The sequence below is a fragment of the Podarcis pityusensis genome (genome assembly GCF_964106645.2).
Source record: "Podarcis pityusensis genome assembly, chromosome: 13".
Classification (NCBI taxonomy): Eukaryota; Metazoa; Chordata; class Lepidosauria; order Squamata; family Lacertidae; genus Podarcis; species Podarcis pityusensis.
The window spans coordinates 24,509,259-24,532,651 of record NC_138038.1 but is presented as its reverse complement, the minus strand read 5'-3'; the positions used below and the strand labels follow the sequence as shown (position 1 = coordinate 24,532,651).

The 23,393-nt window shown below is 45.5% G+C and overlaps 2 protein-coding genes across 3 annotated transcripts; both read left to right on the top strand.

Annotated features, from left to right (window-relative positions):
- The first annotated feature begins 10,688 nt into the window (after nt 1-10,688).
- EIF1 (eukaryotic translation initiation factor 1) lies at nt 10,689-13,781 on the top strand. Its single transcript, XM_080978593.1, has 4 exons — nt 10,689-11,049; nt 12,351-12,514; nt 12,705-12,806; nt 13,078-13,781. The coding sequence occupies exons 1-4, from the start codon at nt 11,019-11,021 to the stop codon at nt 13,120-13,122; spliced, it is 342 nt and encodes a 113-aa protein (XP_080834719.1). The 5' UTR covers nt 10,689-11,018; the 3' UTR covers nt 13,123-13,781.
- A 4,753-nt stretch (nt 13,782-18,534) lies between these two features.
- LOC308461435 (uncharacterized protein) lies at nt 18,535-22,330 on the top strand. 2 transcript variants are annotated; one of them, XM_080978382.1, is made up of 4 exons: nt 18,535-18,692; nt 19,740-19,902; nt 20,714-20,962; nt 22,099-22,330. In XM_080978382.1, exons 3-4 carry the CDS (start codon nt 20,722-20,724, stop codon nt 22,191-22,193), a joined length of 336 nt encoding a protein of 111 aa, XP_080834508.1. In that variant the 5' UTR covers nt 18,535-18,692; nt 19,740-19,902; nt 20,714-20,721; the 3' UTR covers nt 22,194-22,330. The 2 variants fall into 2 exon arrangements, with proteins under 2 accessions (XP_080834508.1, XP_080834507.1); XM_080978381.1 differs by lacking the exon at nt 19,740-19,902.
- The last annotated feature ends 1,063 nt before the right edge of the window (nt 22,331-23,393 follow it).

Genomic DNA, 23,393 nt, shown 5'->3' with positions numbered 1-23,393 from the left:
CTTGCAACTTCCAGCTAAACTCCTGGAACTTCTCATGCCACAAATATTCTGGGCAAGGTTTCCTGGACAGGCTGTAGCCTTCTCTGGACAGCAATGACATGGTAGGATGGAGAAACCATGACAGATTCGCACAACTGCTAGTAAAGGAGACTAACTGCCAGTAAGGGAGACTAACTGCTTTATTATAGCATCATTTATTATAGCACTATTATAAGCATCAAACACAGTGCAGACTAAGGAACTGAGCACTCTACTCTTGCAATTGGGGGGTGGGTATTGTGTTTGTTCATTACTATGTTATGTATTTTTGTGTTTTTATATTGTAAACCTTCCTGTGATCCTCAGAGGAAGGGCAGTACAGAAATTTAATAAATAATACTACTAATAATATAGGAAGGCTGTGCCACTTTGAAGACAGATGGTTTTGATGCAGTTTGGTTCCTGTTTCTAGGTTATGCAAACAAACATTCAACAATTATTCCCCCACCATTGCTCAGCTATCACTTTGCAGAGGGTTACGTAATCTAATGCCACCTAAATCAGCCTGCTTGTTTTGATATTTCTTTCCCCCCCCCCACACACACATCATCATGTCATAAGTGTTAGAATTTGCGTATTCCGTCAATGTTAATGCTTTTTGTATTTTTCTTTTATTTACCATTTCTTGTTTGTTTGTTTTTTGGCCCTGTCACTCCAGTATTTAAAATTTATGCACTTCATTTTATATGTAGCTGACAAAAACAATAAAAAATACAGTCATACCTTGGTTCTTGAACAAATCTGTTCCAGAAGTCCATTCGACTTCCAAAAACATTGGAAAGCCAAGGTGCGGCTTCCAATTGGCTGCAGGAGCTTCCTGCACTCAATCGGAAGCCGCGTCAGACGTTCGGCTTCCAAAAAAAAGTTTGCAAACCGGAACACTCACTTCCGGGTTTGCGGCGTTCAGGAGCCAAGACGTTCGAGTCACAAGGCATTCGAAAACCAAAGTATGGCTGTATTTGGGAGGGGAAAACATGTCGCAGAATACATCTGCAATAAAGCATTGCTGGGAGGGGGGCGGTGCTTGGAGCCCCAATCCCTTTTTCATACAAGATCATGGAGCATATTTGAGTTTGGATTCAGAACCATAAAATTGGCACACAGCAAAGCCTTTCCTCCGCACCAGCCCCCCCAGCCCCCGCACTCATGAAGTCCAGATCACAACATTCCCCAGTCAGGAAGGGTGGCTGGGTGGGTGTAAGGAAGGAGAGAGATTTCATGACTGCGGCAGCATGTATCTTGCTTTATTAAAACCATAAAAAGTAGATAGAAAGCTCTTGCAATACGTTGATTCCCCACCCCCACTCCAAACTGTGAACGTTCCAGGATTTTGCTCTCTTCAAAATTCAAATGCACGACATATATTTTTCCTGAAAGCCATTCTTGGCCCACACCCAAGTTAAGAGCTCAGTGGAAGAATGCTGAAAGTGAGGACAGATCACAAGAAAAAATGCAGACATTTCAAGATAGTAGAGCTTGGTGAGTAGAGGCAGGCAGGGTATTGGAAACATCAGCACAGGTATGTGGAATTTTCCAGTGCCCGGAATGTTCCGTGGGTTTTTCCACAAAGTGGCGTTCTGAATATGGAAGAAAGAATACGGAAAAATCCCTGGCCATAGCAGTTTCGGCAACACATTCCAAAATACGGGTATGCTCACATTAGAAGCTTAAAACGCATCAAGGTCATTTCCCCCCACAAACTGCATTTTAAGCACTGTGTTGTTCACATCAGAAGAATGTCTTCGCCCAACACACAGCACCATTTTGGTTTCCCTGCCCCTACAACCCCCCTACTACTGAAACTCCTATTCACAAAGTTGTCATGTACACATGTGCAACAGCTGTCTCAAATTTCGCTTCACTGTTTCCTCTGCATTTGGTTTTCTAGCTGTACTGAAACTGGTTTTTTGGGGGGGGTGCGGGGGACACACCAAACAGCAGTGTTTGCCAACAAACTACAGAATCGATATGGATCGTGGCTAATGCTGGAGGCAGAATTAGTGGTAATGTGAACATACCCTACATCTTTGTAAGTGTGACACGCTAAAGACACTAGTCAAAATAAACAGCCACAACCTACACACATCAAAATAGCCCTAAAGCAAAGCAATAGCTTTCAATGGGGCAGTTCAAGAATACATAGGAGTGCTTTCTTTTTCTTCCCTGCCATTTGTTATTTCCTCCACAGTAGAAATTGAGACTGTAAATGCTTTGGGGCAGAAAGCTGTTCAGCTTATGTTCCTTTGCAAAGCGCCATATACGCTGATGGTTCTTTTGATGGTACTGTGACACTGTCCCTGTTAAATGGGTTTTCCCGCGGAAAAGGCAGGAGTAGGTCTCTGCTGATGAAGGGGAGGTGAAGATGGGACCCTCAAGCTGTACAGGTCAGTGGTATTTGGTAATTTAATTCACTGAAATTGCAAATGCTTGTATGCATTACTATGTGTTTACATTTGGTTGGTTGGTAACTGAATTCTAGAGCGTTCTCTAGTAGTTCTCATGCGATTGGGAGCACTGCTAAATTGAATAAAGTTTTGCAGTGCTTCTCTACTTGAAAGAAAGAGAGCAAAGCTGCAGGAGAAGGTAAAAATAGAAATCTCTCATAGGAGCTGCAAGGCATGGCCTAATTGAGATACAGATGGCTGCGTGCTGAGCTCTGGAAAGGGAGGAAAATAAGTTGCTTGGACTTTAGAAGAAGAGGCCCATGCTTGGACAAGCATGCAACTGTAAATATTATGTTTGAATTCATCTATAGGTTTCTGCCACTTGAGGGCAGAAAGTGAGGAGGAATTAAAGAACCTTTTAATGAGGGTGAAAGAGGAGAGCGCAAAATATGGTCTGAAGCTCAACATCAAAAAAACGAAGATCATGGCCACTGGTCCCATCACCTCCTGGCAAACAGAAGGGGAAGAAATGGAGGCAGTGAGAGATTTTACTTTCTTGGGTGGCACTGTGGGTTAAACCACAGAGCCTAGGACTTGCCAATCAGAAGGTCAGCAGTTCGAATCCCCACAATGGGGTGAGCTCCCATTGCTTGGTCCCTGCTCCTGCCAACCTAGCAGTTCAAAAGCACGTCAAAGTGCAAGTAGATAAATAGGTACCACTCCGGCGGGAAGGTAAACGGTGTTTCTGTGCGCTGCTCTGGTTCGCCAGAAGCGGCTTAGTCATGTTGGCCACATGACCCGGAAGCTGTATGCCAGCTCCCTCGGCCAATAAAGTGAGATGAGCGACGCAACCCCAGAGTCGGTCACGACTGGACCTAATGGTCTGGGGTCCCTTTACCTTCACCTTATGTTGGAAAGTTTAAAAAAATGTAAAATTATTTTAAAGTTATTCATGGTGTTCAAGTCAGAATCTCCTTTGTTGTAACTTGAATCCATTGGTCCGAGTCCTACCCTCCGGAGCAGGAGAAAACAAGCTTACTCCATCCTCCTTGTGACAGCTCTTCAGATATTTGAAGATGGCTATCATATCTCCTCTCTTTGAAGTAGATCAGCAAATATTTTGGACTCTCGGTTATTTAATACTGACAACTGACTCGCTAGATTATAGCAGAATGAAAGGTAGCTAGGACTGGTTTTTTGTGCAGAAGGGCTGTGAGCTCTGTTGTTCTGGTGCTCAAAAACCATTCCAGGGTTTAGAATTTAATGAAAAGCATAACACTTTTGCACCTGTTTCTGGATGGTGGATCTCAGGGTATAGATTCCGCAAACCTGAAGTCTGCCTTCCCCGCCATAGAGTAAAAAATAGGTAAAGGACCCTAGACGGTTAAGTCCAGTCAAAGGTGACTATGGGGTTGCGGCGCTCATCTCACTTTCAGGCCGAGGGAGCTGGCGTTTGTCCACAGACAGTTTTCTGAGTCATGCGGCCAGCATGACTAAACCGCTTCTGGCACAACGGAACACCGTGATGGAAACCAGAGCGCACGGAGACGCCATTTACCTTCCCACTGCTGTGGTATTTATTTATTTACTTTCACTGGTGTGCTTTTGAGCTGCTAGGTTGGCAGGGGCTGGGACAGAGCAACAGGAACTCACCCCATCGTGGGGATTTGAACTGCCAACCTTCCAATCAGCAAGCCCAAAAGGCACAGTGATTTAGACCACAGCACCACCCACGTCCCTGCCATAGGACACCCACCACAGCATCCCTATTCAAGCAGAGCCCTTTCATCTCCAGCAGAGAGAGGCTGCAGCAGCTATCAACCAGCCAGTCCTACTAAACCAGGCTCTTCCCCCAAGTAAGGAGGTCATTGTGGAAAGAGGCTTCTGTGTATTGCTGAACTGAGAACCAGTGTTAAGTCAGATGCATAACTCACCGTGCATCAAAGTGTGGCTGCAAAGCCTTCATTGGAGACACATTTTGATGCATGTCTCCATCCATATTCCGGATTAATACTGTAATAATGTTATGAGTTGGGGGGGGGGAGTAGGCTGTATGCAGAGATCCTTCTAACCCCTGGATCCAGCAAGTGTTAAAATATAAGCCAGGCTAGCTTCAGTGTTGGCAGATGGGTGTGTGGTAGTGAGAAAAAGGCAAAGGTGAGAGTTGAGAGCGACCTAGAAGTAAAGCAGCAAGCTGGAGAGAGAGTCGAAGCAACGTTTGAGAGCCATGTTGATTTCTGTTTGAATCCAAGGCTGCAACGATGAGAGAAACAAGACCCTTTGGGGGTGCTGATGCTGTGAACCCCTCCATTGCAGGCTCAGGCTATATATATGTGTAAATAAACCATATATCATAAAGACCCCACAGTCTCCGCTGTGCCTCATTGCCAAAAGGAAACACGAACCCTGGGTAAGCGCCTGGAATCTTGCATCGCTCAGAGATTGGGGCTGAGCACTTCAATAACAATAATAATTGCATTTATATCTCACCATTTTCTCCAAGGAACTCATGGCAGCATACACAGTTCCTTTACCTCCCCATTTTATCCTCACAACAACCATGTGAGGTAGGTTCAACTCTTACAAATATGGAAGATCGGAAAAGAGAAAGCCTTCTTTTCGTTGATGAGGATCTTGGAGTTTGTTTGTCTCAAATTAGAACCTGTGTAAGTGAGATTACCCACCAAAAGCAAGCTCACACCTCTCATCGAGTCTGTATACATACTTAAGATGGGTATGTAAGAGGCGTGTATATTTTGGGAATGATTCGTGTTAAGTAGCTGCATTGTTTTATACTTTCTGGATGTCCCATGGTCCTATTATAAGGCAGTTGTGTTTTATGTTAAAAATCAAGCACTGCTAGGAATTGTTTCTTTTTGTTTATTGTATTTCTTATCAATAAAAAAATTGGTGTGCCACAAACCAATTTTTATTCTGAGTGGCTCGGAGGAAAAAAGAAGCACCGTAATCTGACTGAATGTGAACTCCTATACAAAGATAAGATTCACACCTGTTGCTGCTTCGCTGTTGCCTCTGGTCCCATCCAATATTGGCATTTCCCATGAGTGAATGCCCCCCTTAGGCAGGTAAAGGTTCTCTACTCTTACTGGATGGCCACACCAACTTGGTGTGAAGTGGGCCAAGCATGCCCTCAGCTCCAGAGAAACAAAGGGCATAGTTGGGCACAGATAGAAATCAGTGAGCTTTCTGCCACCAGGTGTAATGGAGCAAACATTGCCAACCACCAACCCGCCCAACTTCTCAAGGCTAAGGCCATGGGATGAAATAATGTATGTTGACTTCCAGGACCGGCTCAGGCAAGCATTGCAACCCTGAACCCATCCTTCGGACCTGACAACAATCATCTCTAGCTTATTTCTGCAAGATATTCCCGCCACCACCCCTAAAAATTGCGTGGTCGGAAGGAATGTTTTGCCTGGAGGCAGTTCTGGAAAGGTGGACAAGACAAAACAGGGGCGAGCTGCCTTTTAAGGTCATTCCAGGATATTCCCTCTCCAGCCTCCTTTGTGGTTTGCAAACGGTGAGGCCGGCCCTGGCAAGCCATGACGCAACTTTCCAGGGAAAAATAGGATCCCTCCTGACGCGGGATGCGCCTCTCTCCCTACCTCATTGGCCAAGTCAGGAGAGCCATCGGGGATGCACAGCTCCGCTTCTTCTTCTCATTGCCCCAGTGTAGGATTACTGTGCCACAGATCCTTTTACACAGCCATGGGCTGCAAGAGCAAAGATCTCACAAGGACGTATGGAACAACTTATTGGGGTGAACTCAGGGGCCCAATAAGCTATATAGGAGGAGGGGCAGCAAATTCAAAGTATTTGAAACAGATTGCTGCTTCTTTTCCTCCCTGTATTAGGTTTAATTTGAAGCCAGGCTCATCAGGGGATAGATCGAAAACCTCGTTTCCAGAATACAACATATAATGATTTAGGGATGGGGAACCAAATGCTCCCCTCCAGGCCTCTCTATCTGGCTCTTTCGACTTCCCCCAGGCAACACCCCTCCTCATCTACACATCTCTGCTTTGCACCCTCTCTGGTAGCTTATTTGCATGGCTGTACCCTTGACAAGCGAGACGCGGGTGGCGCTGTGAGTTAAACCACAGAGCCTAGGACTTGTCAATCAGAAGGTCAGCGGTTCGAATCCCTGCGACGGGGTGAGCTCCCGTTGCTCGGTCCCTGCTCCTGCCAACCTAGCAGTTTGAAAGCACGTCAAAGTGCAAGTAGATAAATAGGTACCGCTCCGGCGGGAAGGTAAACGGCGTTTCTTTGCGCTGCTCTGGTTCTCCAGAAGCGGCTTAGTCATGCTGGCCACATGACCCGGAAGCTGTACGCCGGCTCCCTCGGCCAATAAAGTGAGATGAGCGCCGCACCCCAGAGTCTGTCACGACTGGACCTAATGGTCAGGGGTCCCTTTACCTTTACCTTTACCCTTGACTAGTAGTCTAGTACCACTTTTGCTAAAGCTGCCATTCAAAGGGTGAACCCAAATTTTTTTATCGCCAGACACATTTCTTCCTGTCTGCCCTGCACATGGGAAATTTCTAACTAATGCAATGTATGCACCAAGAAATGGAACACGTTTTGCACGGGGATTGTGTTCAGAGGGTGGTGCATGCATGCAAAAATGTGTATACCTGCCTTGTGGGCAATTAACTTGTGGGATTTCAGCTGGCCAGCTTTCAAGTACGCGAGGTTGAAGTCGCACAAATTAATCACGTGTAAGGTGCAATCATAATGCGTGGACAATACCAAACATTTGGGAAGGTTGAACCTACAAGCATGTATACGCTTGCAACACACGAGTTGATCCAATGCGAAGCATCACTTCCCCTTTTGCATAAAATAATCAGATCAGACACTGGGGATGAAAACAGGCACCAGGCATTTAAACCATGACAAACAGAAAGAGTTAATCCATTCTTAAGCTTTCACCTGCATTGACTGACTGAGCCACATTCCTCTGTGGAATGGCTTATAGACAATCTGGTGCAAGGTCATCCAACGGAGTCTATGTTTGAGAGCCTGTTTATGTGCTCTGCACCGCACAGAAAATACAAATCAGGTTTGGGCAGGTATGTTCTGGTTCCAGCTGGGGAGTCATAGTCATAGGAAAATAACATCCAGATGTTTCTCTGCATTGCTTTACTATAGGGGTCAAGAACCCAGGAGCCCCAGGGTCAAAACCAATTCAAGGAAGATCTGGCAACTGGCTATAGAAAGCAGGTTATGCCGTTATAAGGTTCAAGTAGCTTCCAGCCTAATAGCAGGTGAAAAAGAAGAGTGACCATGCCAGTTAAGCAGCTGGAAACATGAACAGACCCTCCAAGTGTCCCTATTTTCCAGGGACTGTCCCGGACTTACAGAAGCCATCCCAGTTTCTGGTTTGATTCCGGAATGTCCCACTTTTCTTATTTTCATTGGAGAAATGTTGGAGGGTATGGCAGGATGTCCATGTTTTCGTTGGAGAAATGTTGGAGGGTATGGAGTTATGCGACCCCTGAGCCAAGTAGATAAGTAACTATACTAAGAAGACATCTGAAGGCAGCCCTGCATAGACAAGTTTTTTAATATTTAATGTTTTATTATGTTTTTAAATATGTTGGAAGCCGCACCAGAGTGGCTGGGGCAACCCAATCAGAAGGGCTGGGTATAAATATTAGTATTAGTATTAATATTAGTATTGAACAGGACAGCCCTATTTTCATCAGAGAAATGTTGGAGCATATGCATGAAGCTCCAGAAATAATAATAATAATATTATTATTATTATTATTATTATTACCCACCTTAACCAACAGGTGCCAGATGGTTACCACAAGAAAAACATTAAAACGTGTTACATTCACAATAACAGGGTGAGTTCTGAAAACACCTATCTCAGGTGCCAAAGAGGTGTGTCTTCAGCATTCGTCAAAAGCTGCACACTATCGTGAACACCTTGAATGCGGCCTGGAAACTAACCAGCAGCCAATGCAGATGTTTTGGAACAAGGATTATTATGAGTTCTAAAGCCAATAATCTGGCTGTTGCATTTTGGACAAGCTGAAGTTTCTGGATCATCTTCAAGGGCAGCCCCAGACCTGAGCTCCCTACAATAATCCAGTCTGGAAGTTACCAGAACATGGAGTGCCGTGTCCCAAGTTGAGGATGATGGGGGCGAGGGAATTGCAATTGAAGAGGAGGAATTCACAGAGGAAAGTATGGGGTGCATGCTGCCCTGTTAACTGGTTCATTTCAGTAGTTTGGACAAACTGGACATCTGCAGTATTTTGGAAATCTGAAATATGTGCAGTGTGAAAGAGAGGCCCTGGTATCACGTGATGGCAACAGCTCAGGCAGAGGCAGAGAGCCAGCTCTGTGGCATTTTTTTCCCGGAGTAGGGGGAGATGTCCAGTCATCAAAGCTCCCACACATGCATGCATGCTGCAGCAGCGGGGGAAAACAGGAAACCATACGTTTGGGGCCTCACATGAATTCCAGACGGTCTGGAATATGTTCTGAAGTTACTGCTCAGAAACTCACAAAATTCACTGCAAAGTCCAGGCATTTCTGGAGTATTCATGTTGCATCATTCTCCCAGCTAATTAATTGCTGACTAAGGAGATCTATTATTTTATCGAGGAGCCTACACATAAAAGTTTTTTTTGTCTTTGTTTTGCTTGCCTCTCTTGAGAAACTGAGACAACAAAATCCCGAGTATCACTTCAAATGAGGTAGATCTGGCTTTCAAAATGTTTGACCTAAGGATAAAACCTTTATTGGCTTATTACGCACAGACAGCACAAATCACAAATAACTGACTGGATTAAAAGGACGAAGGAACGGGATTAGGTGTTTCTATTTCTGAATTGCATTGAGAAGTCCCCTCTGTGGTTATGGATTCATTGTCATTCAATCCATAATAATCCATAATGAATTATGTGCAACTCATGGAGTTAACATATAGAATAAGAAAACAAGAAGAGCATTCGTTTAGAGAAGATTGGAAAATGTTTATTGACTATATGGAGGGGAAATGTGTACACTTGAAAAGGTTGGCAGCATTAAGATAAATTCAACTGTGTAAATAAGTTTTGATGGATGTAATAATGAAATACTGAATGGTTTATTTTATGTAAAATATGCAGGGATTTATGATATGCAAAATGAACCATGGAAAGCGAAGAAGGGAAGTCACTGATATTTTAAGGATGTTTAAATGGGTATTCTAAATTGTAAAACAGGAAATTTAATAAACATTATATATATAAAAGAGAGAAGGCCCCTCTGCCCAACTCTGAAGAGGGATAAAAAAGGGCTGCTGCTCTTCTGGAGTTCTGTCTGCCATAGATGATGATTAAACTACCACAAGATGTGAGATGCTAGGGTCCAAAGACACTGAGCCAGAGCTGAAGCTCAGACAGAGCTGCCATCATTTGTTGTCCTTCTCCACAGAAGGCAGAAGTTCAACTTTTTTATCTTGTCAAGTTTCTGCCTGTTGTGCAGCCCTTGTAAGGACAGGTACTCTGCCGGGAAAAGATAATCAATGAACTGGGTCACATTTATTTGAAGAAGTTGGCTGTTGTTTTGTTTTGTTTGATAATTTAAGACATACTAATCTGAATCTTGCGAAGGGTCGATTGAAATGAGGCGCTATTCACCTCAGCCCCAATGAAAACAGGCTTGATTTGATGTAGCTACTGAACGCCGTGGATGACTTAAAATATTGTTTTCCTGCGTAGAACGTGATCTTTTCAATGAAAAAGGGGGCGCCTCTGGGCATGTACAGAGTGCACTTCCTACTACCAAGGAATAGGCTTCCCTCAGAGACTTCACATTTCAGGACCCTAAAATGCTCTTTATTTTTTTTTCTTTAAAAAAATGATGACACTGGAGATGATCATGACCACCAAACGCAAATAACAAGCAAACAAAGCACACACAAACTCACATCCTGGGAGGAAAAATGCCTCACGCACCAACGCGCATGCGCCAAACATTCGTTTCTCTCCGCCTCCACAACTTTTTCCCTTCCCGCCTGCCTTTCCCCCCTCCCCTTAGAAAGTGCGCAGCGCCCCCTCCCTGCGCTACGTTCTTTGTCGTCCAATCCCCCTCAAGCCCTAGCGCGCGACGACGTCACAAGGGGGGGAAATCCAGTCGTGTCCAGTTTCCCGTCGCCTCCCTCGCTCCACTGCGCAAGCGTGCTGGGGCTGCACAAATACGCGGCCACGGGCGGGGTAGGGGTGGAGAAGGAGGAAAGGGTCTGAGCGTGACGGCTGCACAGCCGCAGCCTTGATTCCTCCCATCCCCCTCCAGCGGGGTAGTGCGCGTTAGTCCCCCCCCCCGCGCTTCTCACAACACACCCCGTTCCCCTTTCTAGCCAATCCCTTCCCTCGCCTCCCGGTGCGCGCTGACGTCACAAAAGCCTACCCACTATATAAACGGCCGGCCGTGTGGCCCCGCCCTTCCTGCTGCCTTTTCCTTTTTTTGGTGCCCCCTCGCAGAGGTTGAAGAGCCGTTTACTTCGTCGCGTCCGCCTTTCGCCGTCGCTGCAGTTGCCTCCGACCCGGGAAAAAGCGAAGCGAAGCGCGTCGTATGTCCGCTATCCAGAACCTCCACTCCTTCGGTGAGGACACCGGCCGGAGGGGGGGGGGGCAAATAGGCAGGAAGCCTCAGGTTTCTGTGGGGCGGGCAGAAGGGGGGGGTCAAAAACGAGCCTGAGGGGAAACCGTTGGGGGTGGGTGTCGTCGGTTGGTCCTTAAGCGAGGGAAGGCCTCAGAGGAGGCGAACAGGCCTCTAATGTCGGGACAAAGGGCGAGGCCCGAGCGGGGCCGGAACTAGGGCGAGAGAGAAGAGGCTGACTGGAAACTGCGGGTGAGGGAGGGGGGGGCATTTTTCGAAAAGGGACGGGGGGGGCGAAGAGTCTGGGGCGGAGCCATGGCTGCGGTAGAGGGGGCGGAGCCTGTTTCCGCGTGGGGAGGGGGGACAATGGGGGAGAGGGGGGTAAATGGGGAGGAGCCGCTTGACCGTGGTGTTGGGGGTTTTTTTTGTGGGGCGGAGAGATTCGTAATGGAGGTTAAAGAACTTAGATCGAGGTTGGCATGAAGCCAGAATAATGTGGGGGGGGGAGCGAAATACTTTTCGATAGGGTGGAAAGCGGGGCGGGGGTCGCATATCCTTAGCCTGAGTTGCGGGGCCTTTTGGGTTATTGGAGGCGATGGGGGGGAGGGAAGTGCGTTTGGTAGGAATTGGGGGGGCTTAGCGCAAGTAATGGGTTTTTTACTAGTGGGGAGGGGTGTTTTTCTGTTAAGAGGATTGATCGGCCACGGGGGCTGCGGCAAAGGCAGATTGGGGGGGGGGCGGGAATCAGGATGCTTGTTTCTTTCTGTGCGTCTCGGTGAGGCCCCGGGATGTGGCGTTTGCTGAGCAGCCTCTGCCATCTTCCCTTTTCTTCACTCTGTCTCTCTCTCTCTCTTTCTTACTCCCCCCCCCCCTTTACTGACGCAGTTGCTAATTCTTGGCGGTTGCGTCAGCCGGAGACGAGGGAGGGGCTTCGGGACAGGGAGAGGCGGCTCGACGGGTGTCACGTGGCCCGAGAGGAAAGGGCCTGTTTTCAGGGCCTGCAAGAGGAAGAGAGCAAAGTACTGTGTAACCAGGTGTCAAGGAAGCGGCCCGCATCAGTGGTGGAGTAACACTGTGGCTCTCATGCCAACTCCTTTCCTTGTGGCTGAGCAGTTCATCGATGGCACTTTGTTTGGTGCATAGTTCATAGTTCTTGGGCTTTCGAACAAGAATATGAAGTGTTGTAGATGGTGTTGAGAAGGAGGCATTTTAAGCTTACCCAGCAACAAAAATAAGCATCTTTACGTTTTTAGCAAGGGTGCCAAGTCCTTTGTGTAGCTTTTAACACTTTCTTTCTCTTTCCAGACCCCTTTGCTGATGCAAGTAAGGGTGATGACTTACTTCCTGCTGGGACTGAGGACTACATCCATATAAGGATCCAGCAGAGAAACGGCAGAAAAACCCTCACCACAGTCCAGGGCATCGCCGATGATTATGATAAAAAGAAACTGGTGAAGGCCTTCAAGAAGGTGAGTAGGAGAAGCTTCAATCTTTCCCAGAGAGAACTTGGAGGTGTGGCAAAAGAGGCTTGTGCTTTGGTTGATAGAAGGCGATCTGTTTCTTGGACATCTCAGTGTATATTGTGGCAAAGCTCCTCCTCCCCCCCCCCAATAAAATGCTCTGAGATTTATATTTAATACGTGATTTTTATATCTGTAGAAATTTGCCTGCAATGGTACTGTGATTGAGCACCCAGAGTATGGAGAGGTGATTCAGCTTCAAGGGGACCAGCGGAAGAACATATGTCAGTTCCTCGTTGAGGTAAGCATTTCAAGGGAGTCCTTAAAGCTCCTGTTTGGCTTATTGCTTCTGTTCTTGCATTTTAAGATTGGCATAGGGTTGAATAGGTTCATGATGGATCGCAGCAACTGAATTAAAACAATCGCACAGCCTGTAAAGTAACTGGTTTTAGCTTGTGTTGGGGTGTGTGGTGGCTATCGAGCTGGTGAGTTTTTAAAGACACTCTGTTGTACAGACTGCATTCATGAGTTGGTGTTTGAAGCCACAATCACTTCTCTCTTTCCTTTTGCAGATTGGACTGGCTAAAGACGACCAGCTGAAAGTCCATGGGTTTTAAGTGCCTGTGGCTCGCCAAAGTCTCAAGGGGGCAGACTTCCCTGAGATGAGAAATTCCTTGTGCCCCGCATCACTAGTTTAAAAACAAGCCAGCTTGCATAATGTAATCGCATCAGGTTCCCCTTAGTCTGGACTAGTGTAACTCAGCAATGTAATAAACTGACAAGAGCCCACGTTGTGTCGTCTTGCTGTTCCTCATTTAAACCAGGCCCAGTTATGGTGTAAAGCCAGAAGCTTATTCTACACAAGACACTTCTGATAAGAGGCCATGAATGTTTTGGCTGTGTTGGGGACTTTCTAAAAAACTTTCAGGCCACCATGTCATAGAAATTGAGGCTAATAACTAGAGGTGCTTGTCTGGAACGAACTGTGACACTAAGTGGCAGAGCTGGGGTCTGAATTGCCTTTGTACATCTGAAGGAATCTTCCTTCAAAGGTATTGGGGGATGTGGAAACCAAAGTCCCCGTTCCCAGACCGATCAATAGCAGACTCAATCTGTGGCTTAAAGTTAAGGGAGCAGTTTTAAAATAGGTTTGTCATTGTGGAGTGCTGCTTTTAACAACTAATGACCCTGCGAAGCAACAGCTTTCTTGGTTCAAGTCCTGATGTTCTGTGAAATGTATTTAAACACTTATTTAAATAAAAATGATTTTCAGAAACTGTTTCCTTGTCATTTCAATACCCTGCTAAAGGATACACCTATAGGTTTTTTTATCAGCTGAAGTAGCAGTTCACAAACTACATTTCATCTGTGCCACTCTGGCCTAAAGTTGTAGGCATCTCCAGAGGAAGAAGATGTTCTGACTATAAACAGACTTTTAAGCACTGTCCAAAGTAGAGGTTCAGGAGATAAATTCTGAGTTTAGGTGGAAGGGGCAGGAAAAGTACAAAGCAACACCATGCCCTGGTATCCCCAACATAATTGGCCTGCTGACCTTGGAGTTGCATCACAATGCTAAGGGATGATCTCTGTAATATACTGCATCATTATATTGGTTAGACCTTTTGTGTAGCAGTGTACTTGGGAATGTTTGTGTTAATGCAGCCTAAAGAGATTGAGGGCTGAGAGTTACTTTAAATGAGTACCAAAGTTTAGTGAGCTTAATATGTAAAGTGCTTCAGTTGGGCTTTACAGATAGGAAGTTCTGCTTGTGCCATTGGTAAAAGATAGGGTGAAGACGCTCATGGGTGCATTCCTGCAATAGTAATAACAAGGATAGCTAGAGGTGGCCTGATGTTGACCAGCCCTGATACACTAAAGACTAAAGAGATCTGGCCCAGGGTAGAGCTTGTAGATTCCACTAAGGGGTCAGTTTCCACACAAACACTTAAATTCTTTCAAGTTTAGGCATTTTGAGCTTGGAATTTTTCTTTTCAGGGTGCGACAAAGTCCTTATAACAAAGGGGCCTATCCCACTCTATAAGTGGTGGTTCTAAATCATTTATTGGTGCCAAATGTTTCATTTAGTGCCCAAAGGTTGCATTTATGGTGCTAATTCCAAATCGGGGAAATGGCTGAGGTGAACAATTATGTAACTGACACTTGCAGGAAGTGCCCCAGTTTTCTAGCCTAGTCACTGTATTTGCAGGGAAGATAGAGCTGGGAGTATTTAAAATCTAAGCACAGGTCAAAAACTTAGTAGCTGGTATGGGGCATATATTGTGTGTGTGCGTAGCAGGAGCTAAAATCTAGTGTGTGGACGAACGTATCTTGCAGGCTGATGGGCAAAGCCAATCTACTAGAACATACATCAGTAACACTAATAACTTGTGCTTATTCAGGTGGTGGTTATGTACAAAAATACTAAGCATGCATACACAAGTCTCATGAATGTTAAAAAGATGCAAGTTTTCCTTAAGTTCCTCAAATACTTAGCCAGTATGTAATCTGGAACAGTTGGCACTGTATAATGTGTAGCGATGGAATTGATTTTTTAAAATGGGCTGTCTCCATTCCACAATATTTATTAGGTCTCACACACTTGGCTTGTCAACACTTTATCCTGTGGATGTGACTTTCCACTGAGTGACTCCTTGTTAATACTTTCCTATCAATCCTTTTCTCATCTATTAAAAGTCAAGAGTCGATTAGTCTCTTTCCTTTTTTATGTGAGTGTTAAGAGAGCCAATTTGGTTCTGATACATTAGTGGCAAATAAGCTCCTGGCTATTGAGTTTGAACTTGACTGGTTGATGGAGTGGATTTCCATGCCCATTTATCAACTTGAAAAATTGTACTCTTTCAAGAGAGAAATAGTCAAGTAACGTGACGGCAGGCAGCTACTGTGTGCCCACAGTTTATTTTGCTCATGTTGATAGTTTTATATACAATGACATGTCTACATTCTAGCCATCTTACAACTGAACAAGGAAGGTAAAATGTACAGCATAAGTACTTTACTTCCAGATAAGAGAATATAGAATGATCTTATTTAGTGAAGTGGACTTCCTAACACCCGCTTAGTAAGTTTGTTCAGAAGTGTAGAAGTTTGTTCAATCTTGGCCGCCTTGCAATTTTCAGTGCACACTTTGGAAAGGCAATGTGGATGTGCGCATGAAATAATTGCAGTGCCAGTGGTCAAACACAAGAGGGAACTCCTTGCTTACTGCTTGAATCACACTGAATTCTCCTAGCTGTTGCAGGGAATTCAACTATGGCAAAGTTTCTTGGACTGCTTTCTGGGGACCACCAGTATTCCCTTGTGACCCCAAAGACCATGCTGAAAATAATGTAAGAAAAAGGTGAACAGTAGAAATTTTCACTATGTAGTGAAGAGGCAGACTGCTATTTTGAGACTTCACTGAGTAGCAAGTTGTCTGAGCAGGTGTGGGCAACAGAAACTTCAAAGAACAAGGGAAATTAATAAAGGCAAATGGGAAGACTTGGATCATAGGAAAATAAGATAAGGAATGTTTTGAGCACCCTCTCCACATGAAGGATATATATACACACACACATATACACACACACACACCACCAATATAGGCCATATAGAGCAATCAAACTAATTGTGATCCTGGGGGGGGGGGCAACAAAATGCAGGAACCTCCTGCCTATAAAGTTCAAAATGGTTCATACTGGCATGAAATATTTCCAGGTATTTTGTAAGCTGCTGTGGATCTTCAAGTGCAAAGAGCACTGACCTTCCTGTTTTGTTTTTAAATCTTGAATTCTAATGAAATGTGTTCCATAGATCCACATAGTTTTTCTGTGAGATGCCAACTTTAGCAGCATAGCATGCAAAAATTCTATTGGGACTGCTTTCTCCCCATCTGTGGCATGTGCAAATTGATACTTGACCACATTTTATTCAGCGAAAAATCCAGTCGTGGTAGAATACACTGTGATGCAAAGCTTCCCTACTAGAATTGCTGCCTGTTAGTCTGCCCCTTTAGAGTCATAGCCTCAGTCCAGAGAAGTGGAGCGGCTGGGCAGGGAAAGCAGTAGCAGCCCTACCTCCACATCTGACACTGTTTAAACTAGACAGGATGTCCAACTGGAAAGTCATAAATCAAGCGCAAATAGGTAGCATGGTCTTAGCAGGAAAGCACGTCTTCCTAATCTTCCAGTAATGGTAGAATAAATTGTTTGTGTTCCTCTCGGAAGGGAGTGTTGAATCAGTTACTTTCCCATCTAATTGCCCTTTTCCCTTGCTATTATTCCCAAGAAAAGGGTTTGTTTAAACAACAGCCTCGTGGGCTGATGCATCCATCTTACGCAAGATGCTACAGGAAGGAGATATGTCAGAGGAGACGGGAGGGGATGGAAATCACCAGTGAATCTAGGCAACTTTGTGATGACTGCAGCACAGGGCTTGGTAACGCAAGACCAAACCTTCCTCTTGTAAAGTTACTCATGTGGTCTATTTTGAGGAGTGGGTAAAGAGGCATGGCATCCTCTCTCCACACTGGCAGGCTACTAACTGTGTGGACCAAGAGCAGGCATAGCCAAAATAGTGTTCTCCAGGTAGTCCTACAACTCCCATCGGACCCAGCCGATGTAGCCAGTGGTGAGGGATTATGTTAAATGTAGTCTGCATCTTTGGGGGGGGGCACCGTGTTTGCTGCCCCTGGCCTAGAGACTGCAAACCTGAGACATGTCTTTCTTGTAGCTAAGCTGAACCCCACCTGGGCATTTCTCTAATTCAAGCAGGCTCTGAGCCCTTAGCATTCTCAGCCAGTGATACTGCCACTGCCGCGATGCCTGCCATTTTCACTCCAAGATGATGCCAGACCCTGTTTGCTCTGTGGGTAAATTCTGTTCAGTTTTGTTTTTTTAAAGCATTGGCAATTCTTATTTATAATACAACATCATTACACGCAAACTATACTGTTTCAGCTGAATGGATATCGTAGTTTGACCAATTTTTTTACCTGCTCTGGATGCATGGCAGTAAACAAAGACCAGAGAGGGAGCTATTGTGTTTTGTGTCTCATGTTTTTTTCTTTCCCATTCAAAGATAGTTTTGGGACAAGAGCTATTGTGTTTTGTGTCTCATGTTTTTTTCTTTCCCATTCAAAGATAGTTTTGGGACAAGATGGAGAAGTGCAAGCTAAGGAACCACAAGTCAGTTGTGCATCCCATCAGCCTTTTGCCGTGTTTGAAAATGGCTTTGCGTTGTGTTATTTTGATCAACGCACCTGAAGTTGTTTCTTATTGGACTGGCAGCCTCCTAGATCTTCAAAATGGCCTTGGTTTGTATGAGGCTGGTGTCTTATGGTAGGAATTCAATGCATTTTGTCGTTATTTAGTCGTGTCCGACTCTTTGTGACCCCATGGACCAGAGCACGCCAGGCACTTCTGTCTTCCACTGCCTCCCGCAGTTTGCATTTATCTAGGCCTAAAGCTTCCTTTTTTATTTTTTTATTTTCTGGCATTGAAAGATGAGAGTTTGGGGATGGCAGCAATGTGGGGAGCTTTTAAGCTCAACATGCTATTTCAGGAAACCAGAATGGCAGGCAGCGGGTAGCGGGAAGAAGGTAACAAAATACAAATTTATTGCCTTACATGATGGATGTTATGAGGCTATGTTTACAGTCCCACTTTCTTAACAGCTCTTATGGTAGCAAGTTGACACTTTTTAAGATGATCTATCTATGCATCATCAAAGTATTTTTGCTCCACAAAGAAGATGGGGGGAAATAGCAAGAGGATGATCAAACGATTGCATCTGAAAAACAAACTTCATCTCTACACAGAGAGCATTTGCAGCTGAGGTCCTTCCTTGCCACTTAAGACTTCAAAGATGCTTTTAGTGGAGTGTGGTTTCTTTTCTGTCACTGTTAGATCGTTCTCCACCTCCTCCAGTGGCACTGTGATGGCTGATGTGCTCTATTTTTAAAATAAACTATTTTAATGCATGCTTTGTTGTCAAGTACCCTTAGTTTCCATTTAAATTCTGTCCCCCTCCCTCCTCAAACACCAAGACTTCATTGTGATGTTCAGGCAGTTGCTAGGTCAGGTTTACCTCTCTGTCAAAACTGGTTCATATGTATCTGTATGTGCTCAGAAGGTTATAGAGCTACAGGACTTTTTCCACATAAGGACATAACATGAGACAGCTGGATCAGGTCAGTGGCCCATCTAGTCCAGCATCCTGTTCTCACTGTGGCCAGCCAGGTGTCTGTGGAAACGGGATGAAGGTGCGCTGTGGTCTAAACCACTGACCCTCTTGGGCTTGCCAATCAATCCCCGGTTCAAATCCCTGTGACGGGGTGAGCTCCTGTTGATCTGTCCCAGCTCCTGCCAACCTAGCAGTTCGAAAGCATGCCAGTGCAAGTAGATTAATAGGTACCACTGTGGCAGGAAGGTAAACAGCATTTTTGTGCACTCTGGTTTCCTTCACCATGTTCTGTTGTGCCAGAAGCGATTTAGTCATGCTGGCCACATGACCCGGAAAGCTGTCTGGACAAATTCCAGATCCCTCGGCCTGAAAACAAGATGAGCACCGCAACCCCAAGGTTGCCTTTGACTGAACTTAACCATCCAAGGGAACTTTACCTTTTTACCTGTGGAAATCCTGCAAGCTGGAGGGTTTGAAATATTTTCCTTGAAGCTTGAATTTGTTTTATTCTGGATTGTTTGATTCACTGTTTTAATGTATTGTGTTGTGGTATTCTGAACATGATTTACGTAATAAGGCAATTGTTCACCTGTGATTCACAGCAACTGGTATTCAAAGGCATATCCTCTTTTAAAGCTACCCAAGGAAAAAACCTGAGATTTGAGGAGGCCTGGGGGATGATCACTCTAAGAAGATAGACAGGGGCTTGACCTATGCTACCACCTCCCACTGTCCATTTAAAACAGACCCCCAAGAAATCTAGCTCCTGTTGAGTTTCCTTACACCAGCCTTCCCCACCTGGTGCTCTCCAGATGGTATGGAATACAACTCCCATCATCCCTGACCATTGGCCGTGCCAGCAAGGGATGATGGGAGCTGGAGTCCAACAACATCTGGAGAGCACTGGGTTGGGGAAGGCTGAACCGTCCTCAGAATGCTGGGCTTTTATTGAAACGGCTTATCTGAGTTTTAAGCAGCTGCAGGAAAGTAGCTTTCACTGGTGACCAATAAAAGATAGGGAAGGAATGGGTGGAAATATATCCCCCCCCAACAGGAATTGATCCTGTACCGCTGATGTAAAAGAGAGTAGGAGGAGCTCTCTCCATCAGGGGGCGGAGCAAGCCAACAAGCCTTTAAGAAGGCACCTCACTGCTTTGGAGAAGAAGAGAGAATCCTGTAGAGTCAGAAGCAGAGCACTGACTGAGGACTCCCGACAGGTAAGGAGAAGGAATCCTTGAGTCATGCCTTCCCCAACCAGTTGCCATCCAGGTGTTTGGGACTATAACACCTATCCACTGAGATTGATGGGAGTTGTAGTCTAAGACATCTGGAAGACGACCAGTTGGGGAAGTCTACTCATGAGTAGATAGGGTTTTTTAGATGCTAGATCTAAAAGATTCAGGCCAGGCAAAAGGGCATGCTTCCGCAGAGTGCAGACTGAAACTGGGGGATCTGTTCTGATGGCCATCAACGTGGCTTTAAAAAGGGGTTGGAGGAACTACATGGAAATAAGACAAATAAGAACTGTTTGATGATGGAACCATCTCCATCAGAAGGTTGTGGACTCTCCTTCCTTGGAGGTGTTTAAGCATAGGTTGGATGGCCATCTGCCATGGATGCTCTAGTTGAGATTCCTTCATTGCAGGGGCTTGGACTAAATAACTCTTGGGGTCCCTTCCAACAATTCTATGATTCTAATGGCTACTACAATCATGGCAGTGGTGTGCTGTCTCTGGTATTGAAGGCAGTGCCTCTTAACACCAGTTCCTGGGGCTGCCTAGTAGAGTTGCTTGCAGGCATCTGGTTAGCTGGTGGTACAACTGGTGGGTCCTCAGACCACCAACTGGGAACCACTAATTTAGACTTTAAAGGCTAGCAAATGCATGATGGCATGAATGTGTACATTAGGTTAACAAAAGGTAGGTAAACAGCAATCCAGGCTATGCAATAGAACTTAATCAGCTCCGTAATTTATTTGATGCTGGGCAACACCCCCCCCCTAAAGTCCTCCTCTTACTATCTTCCAAGTTCCAGGCATGCACACCAAGGTACTTACCAGCCTGCTGCTGACCACCTTCATAGCCACAAGCCTCTTAAGATCTGTGTCCACATCCTATCAGGGGGGTGGCAGGCTAAGCAGGCAAGCCAAGGCTGGACCACAACAGGAGAGGATGCAGAGGAGCAGCAGTGGTGGTCCCATCCGCAGGGAGTGGCCAGGACATCTGTCTGAGGACCAGAAGGATTTGGTCGCCCAGTTCCTGCCTTACCTCCGTACAGGTAGGAGAAACTGCACACACATGCTTCTTGCATTCTCAGTAAGACCTTTCCGGATGATCTTAGTGGAAGGCTGGGCTCCTTCAGAGCGAGAGAGGCACTCCCAAAGTGTGAAGAGATCTAACAGGTGTGCATCTCTCTCCGCCAAGCTGGCCATGCAAATGAAACTACAGGCAAAGCATTAAATAAAATATTTGCTCAGCCCTCCGTCTTGCTCCTCCCCACATGCATGGTATTTAATACATGCAAGTATGTATTCATGCATTCACTCACCCCTCATTAGTTTTAATGGGGGGGGGCTTAAAGTGTTAAATGCAAAACCCGCTACAGGATGAAGGAAGAGGTTTCTCAGCGACATCTTAGAGGGTGCAGCCCATCACTGTGCAGAGGGAGCTTTTGCTTCAAATTTGCCCTGCCATTTCCCCCCCAGTCCTCAACCCTGGACAGGGAAGGCAGATTTGAAGTGAGCCGAGTGGGGACCCTCCAATCTGAATGTAAACCTGCCTCCTTATTGATTGAACCAGGAGTGACAGACCTGTGGTCCTCGGCTGTTTGGATTCCCATCAACCTCAGCCAACATGGCCTAATGATCAGGGGAGATGATGGGAACCATACTTCCAAAAAGATCTGGAGAGTCACAGGCAAACCACTCCCTGGCTTCAATCTTTAAACTGTCTGGGTGGTTTTCAAGTGTTTCCATACTGCTCTGAGAGCACAGTTTAAAATCTCTAACTTTTGGAAACTCGGGATGCCAAAGAAGTACTTTGTGGTCTCCATTGGTAGTGGAATTGCCTCCAAATTGCGAGAGAGAAAACGGTACATTGTATTAATGAACTGAATGTGACTAACTCGCTTCGTTTTAAAATGACAGCAGAGGGTAGGCAGTCAGAACTGGGGATGCTGGAGGCAGAGACAGGGAGGGGTTTTTTTTCCCAGCCATCTCCCCGCCCTGCCAGGGTCTTGATGTAAATCCCTTGCCCTGAAGCTGCTATTAGCCCTAGGAGGAAAACTCCAGTAGACCCCACCAGCTCTTGATGATCTACAGAGAGCGGGCTGGCAGGACTGAGATTGAGGGCAGGTTTTGCCAATCCACCACCTGCCTTCAAGTTAATCGCACCGTGTCTCTTCCCCAACTGCAGAATTTGCTGGCAGGGTGCAGGACCCAGAGGCTCATTACCCCAGCTGGATGGACTTTGGACGGCGAAGCTCTGAGGACTTGGAAGGAGAGGCCTAAGTGACCCGTTTCCCAGGCCAATCCAGGCGGGGAAGGAAGAGGCAGCGATGCAGATTCTAAATAAGTTTTGAGCGTTTTGTAAATGCCCAGACCCGTTCCTCTTGCGTGTCTGTGCCAATAAAGCTGTGCCACTGCTATCTCTGCCTGAGCAGCTCGTGATTCCACAAACTGGGGAAGAGGGCAGAACCAGCGAAGCAAATTGGTAATGTCCCAGTCGGAAGTCCTGGAGGGCTAGACTAGACATTTATAGGATGGTGCAGTTAAACGCCCAGTTTAAGAGTCATTGGTGGTTATTGAACTTTGTCCTTTTCTTTTTTGAAATCATTTTTATTTGATTTTACAATACAAAATTATAAAAAATTCAAAAATATAACCGTATATAGAGATTCCTCCGAATCTCAGGATTTCCCCCCACCCCCTCCCTGGAGTCCCGTTTTAATCATTTAAAACTGCATCTTCTTCCAAACTGTAACTATTATATCAATCCATATTTTCCATGGTAATTGTTACACTACAAGTGAAATCAAAATCCTGCCAATGCTTACAGTGGTCTTTTAAATAGCTTATACATTTTCCCCATTCTCTTGTAAAGTTTTTATCCTCTTGATTCCTGAGTTTTCTAGTCAGCTTTGCCATTTTAGCATGGTCCATCAGCTTGGTTTGCCATTCTTCTCTGGTAGGGACTTTGTCTTCTTTCCATCCCTGGGCTAGTAGCATCCGAACAGCTGTTGTTCCATACATAAAAAGTCTTTTTCTGGTCCTTTGGGATATTGGTACCTGTAATTCCTAATAAGAAAGCTTCTGGTTTTTTAACAAAGGTCATTTTAGACAATTTTTTTTCATTTCATTATATATTGTTTCCCAAAAAGCTTTTACCACCTTACAAGTCCACCACATATGATAAAAAGTACCTTCTTTTTCTTTACATTTCCAACAGACATTTGTACTTGGGCTATACATTTTTGCCAGCTTTTTTGTTGTTGTTGTTTAGTCGTTTAGTTGTGTCCGACTCTTCGTGACTCCATGGACCAGAGCACGCCAGGCACTTTTTGCCTGCTGTCTTTGTCCATGGAGTTTTCTTGGCAGGGATACTGGAGTGGCTTACCGGTTCCTGCTCCAGGTGGATCATGTTTGGTCAAAACTCCACTATGACCTGTCCATCTTGGGTGGCCCTGCTCGGCATAGCTCATAGCTTCTCTG

Excerpts from the sequence above, each read along its gene's own strand:
- LOC308461435 (XM_080978381.1), top strand. The coding sequence starts at position 20,722 with ATGCACACCAAGGTACTTACCAGCCTGCTGCTGACCACCTTCATAGCC. Across the intron at positions 20,963-22,098 it reads CCTGCCTTACCTCCGTACAG|AATTTGCTGGCAGGGTGCAG; the intron begins GTAGGAGAAACT and ends CCCCAACTGCAG.
- EIF1 (XM_080978593.1), top strand. The coding sequence starts at position 11,019 with ATGTCCGCTATCCAGAACCTCCACTCCTTCG. Across the intron at positions 11,050-12,350 it reads CCAGAACCTCCACTCCTTCG|ACCCCTTTGCTGATGCAAGT; the intron begins GTGAGGACACCG and ends TTCTCTTTCCAG. Across the intron at positions 12,807-13,077 it reads TATGTCAGTTCCTCGTTGAG|ATTGGACTGGCTAAAGACGA; the intron begins GTAAGCATTTCA and ends TTCCTTTTGCAG.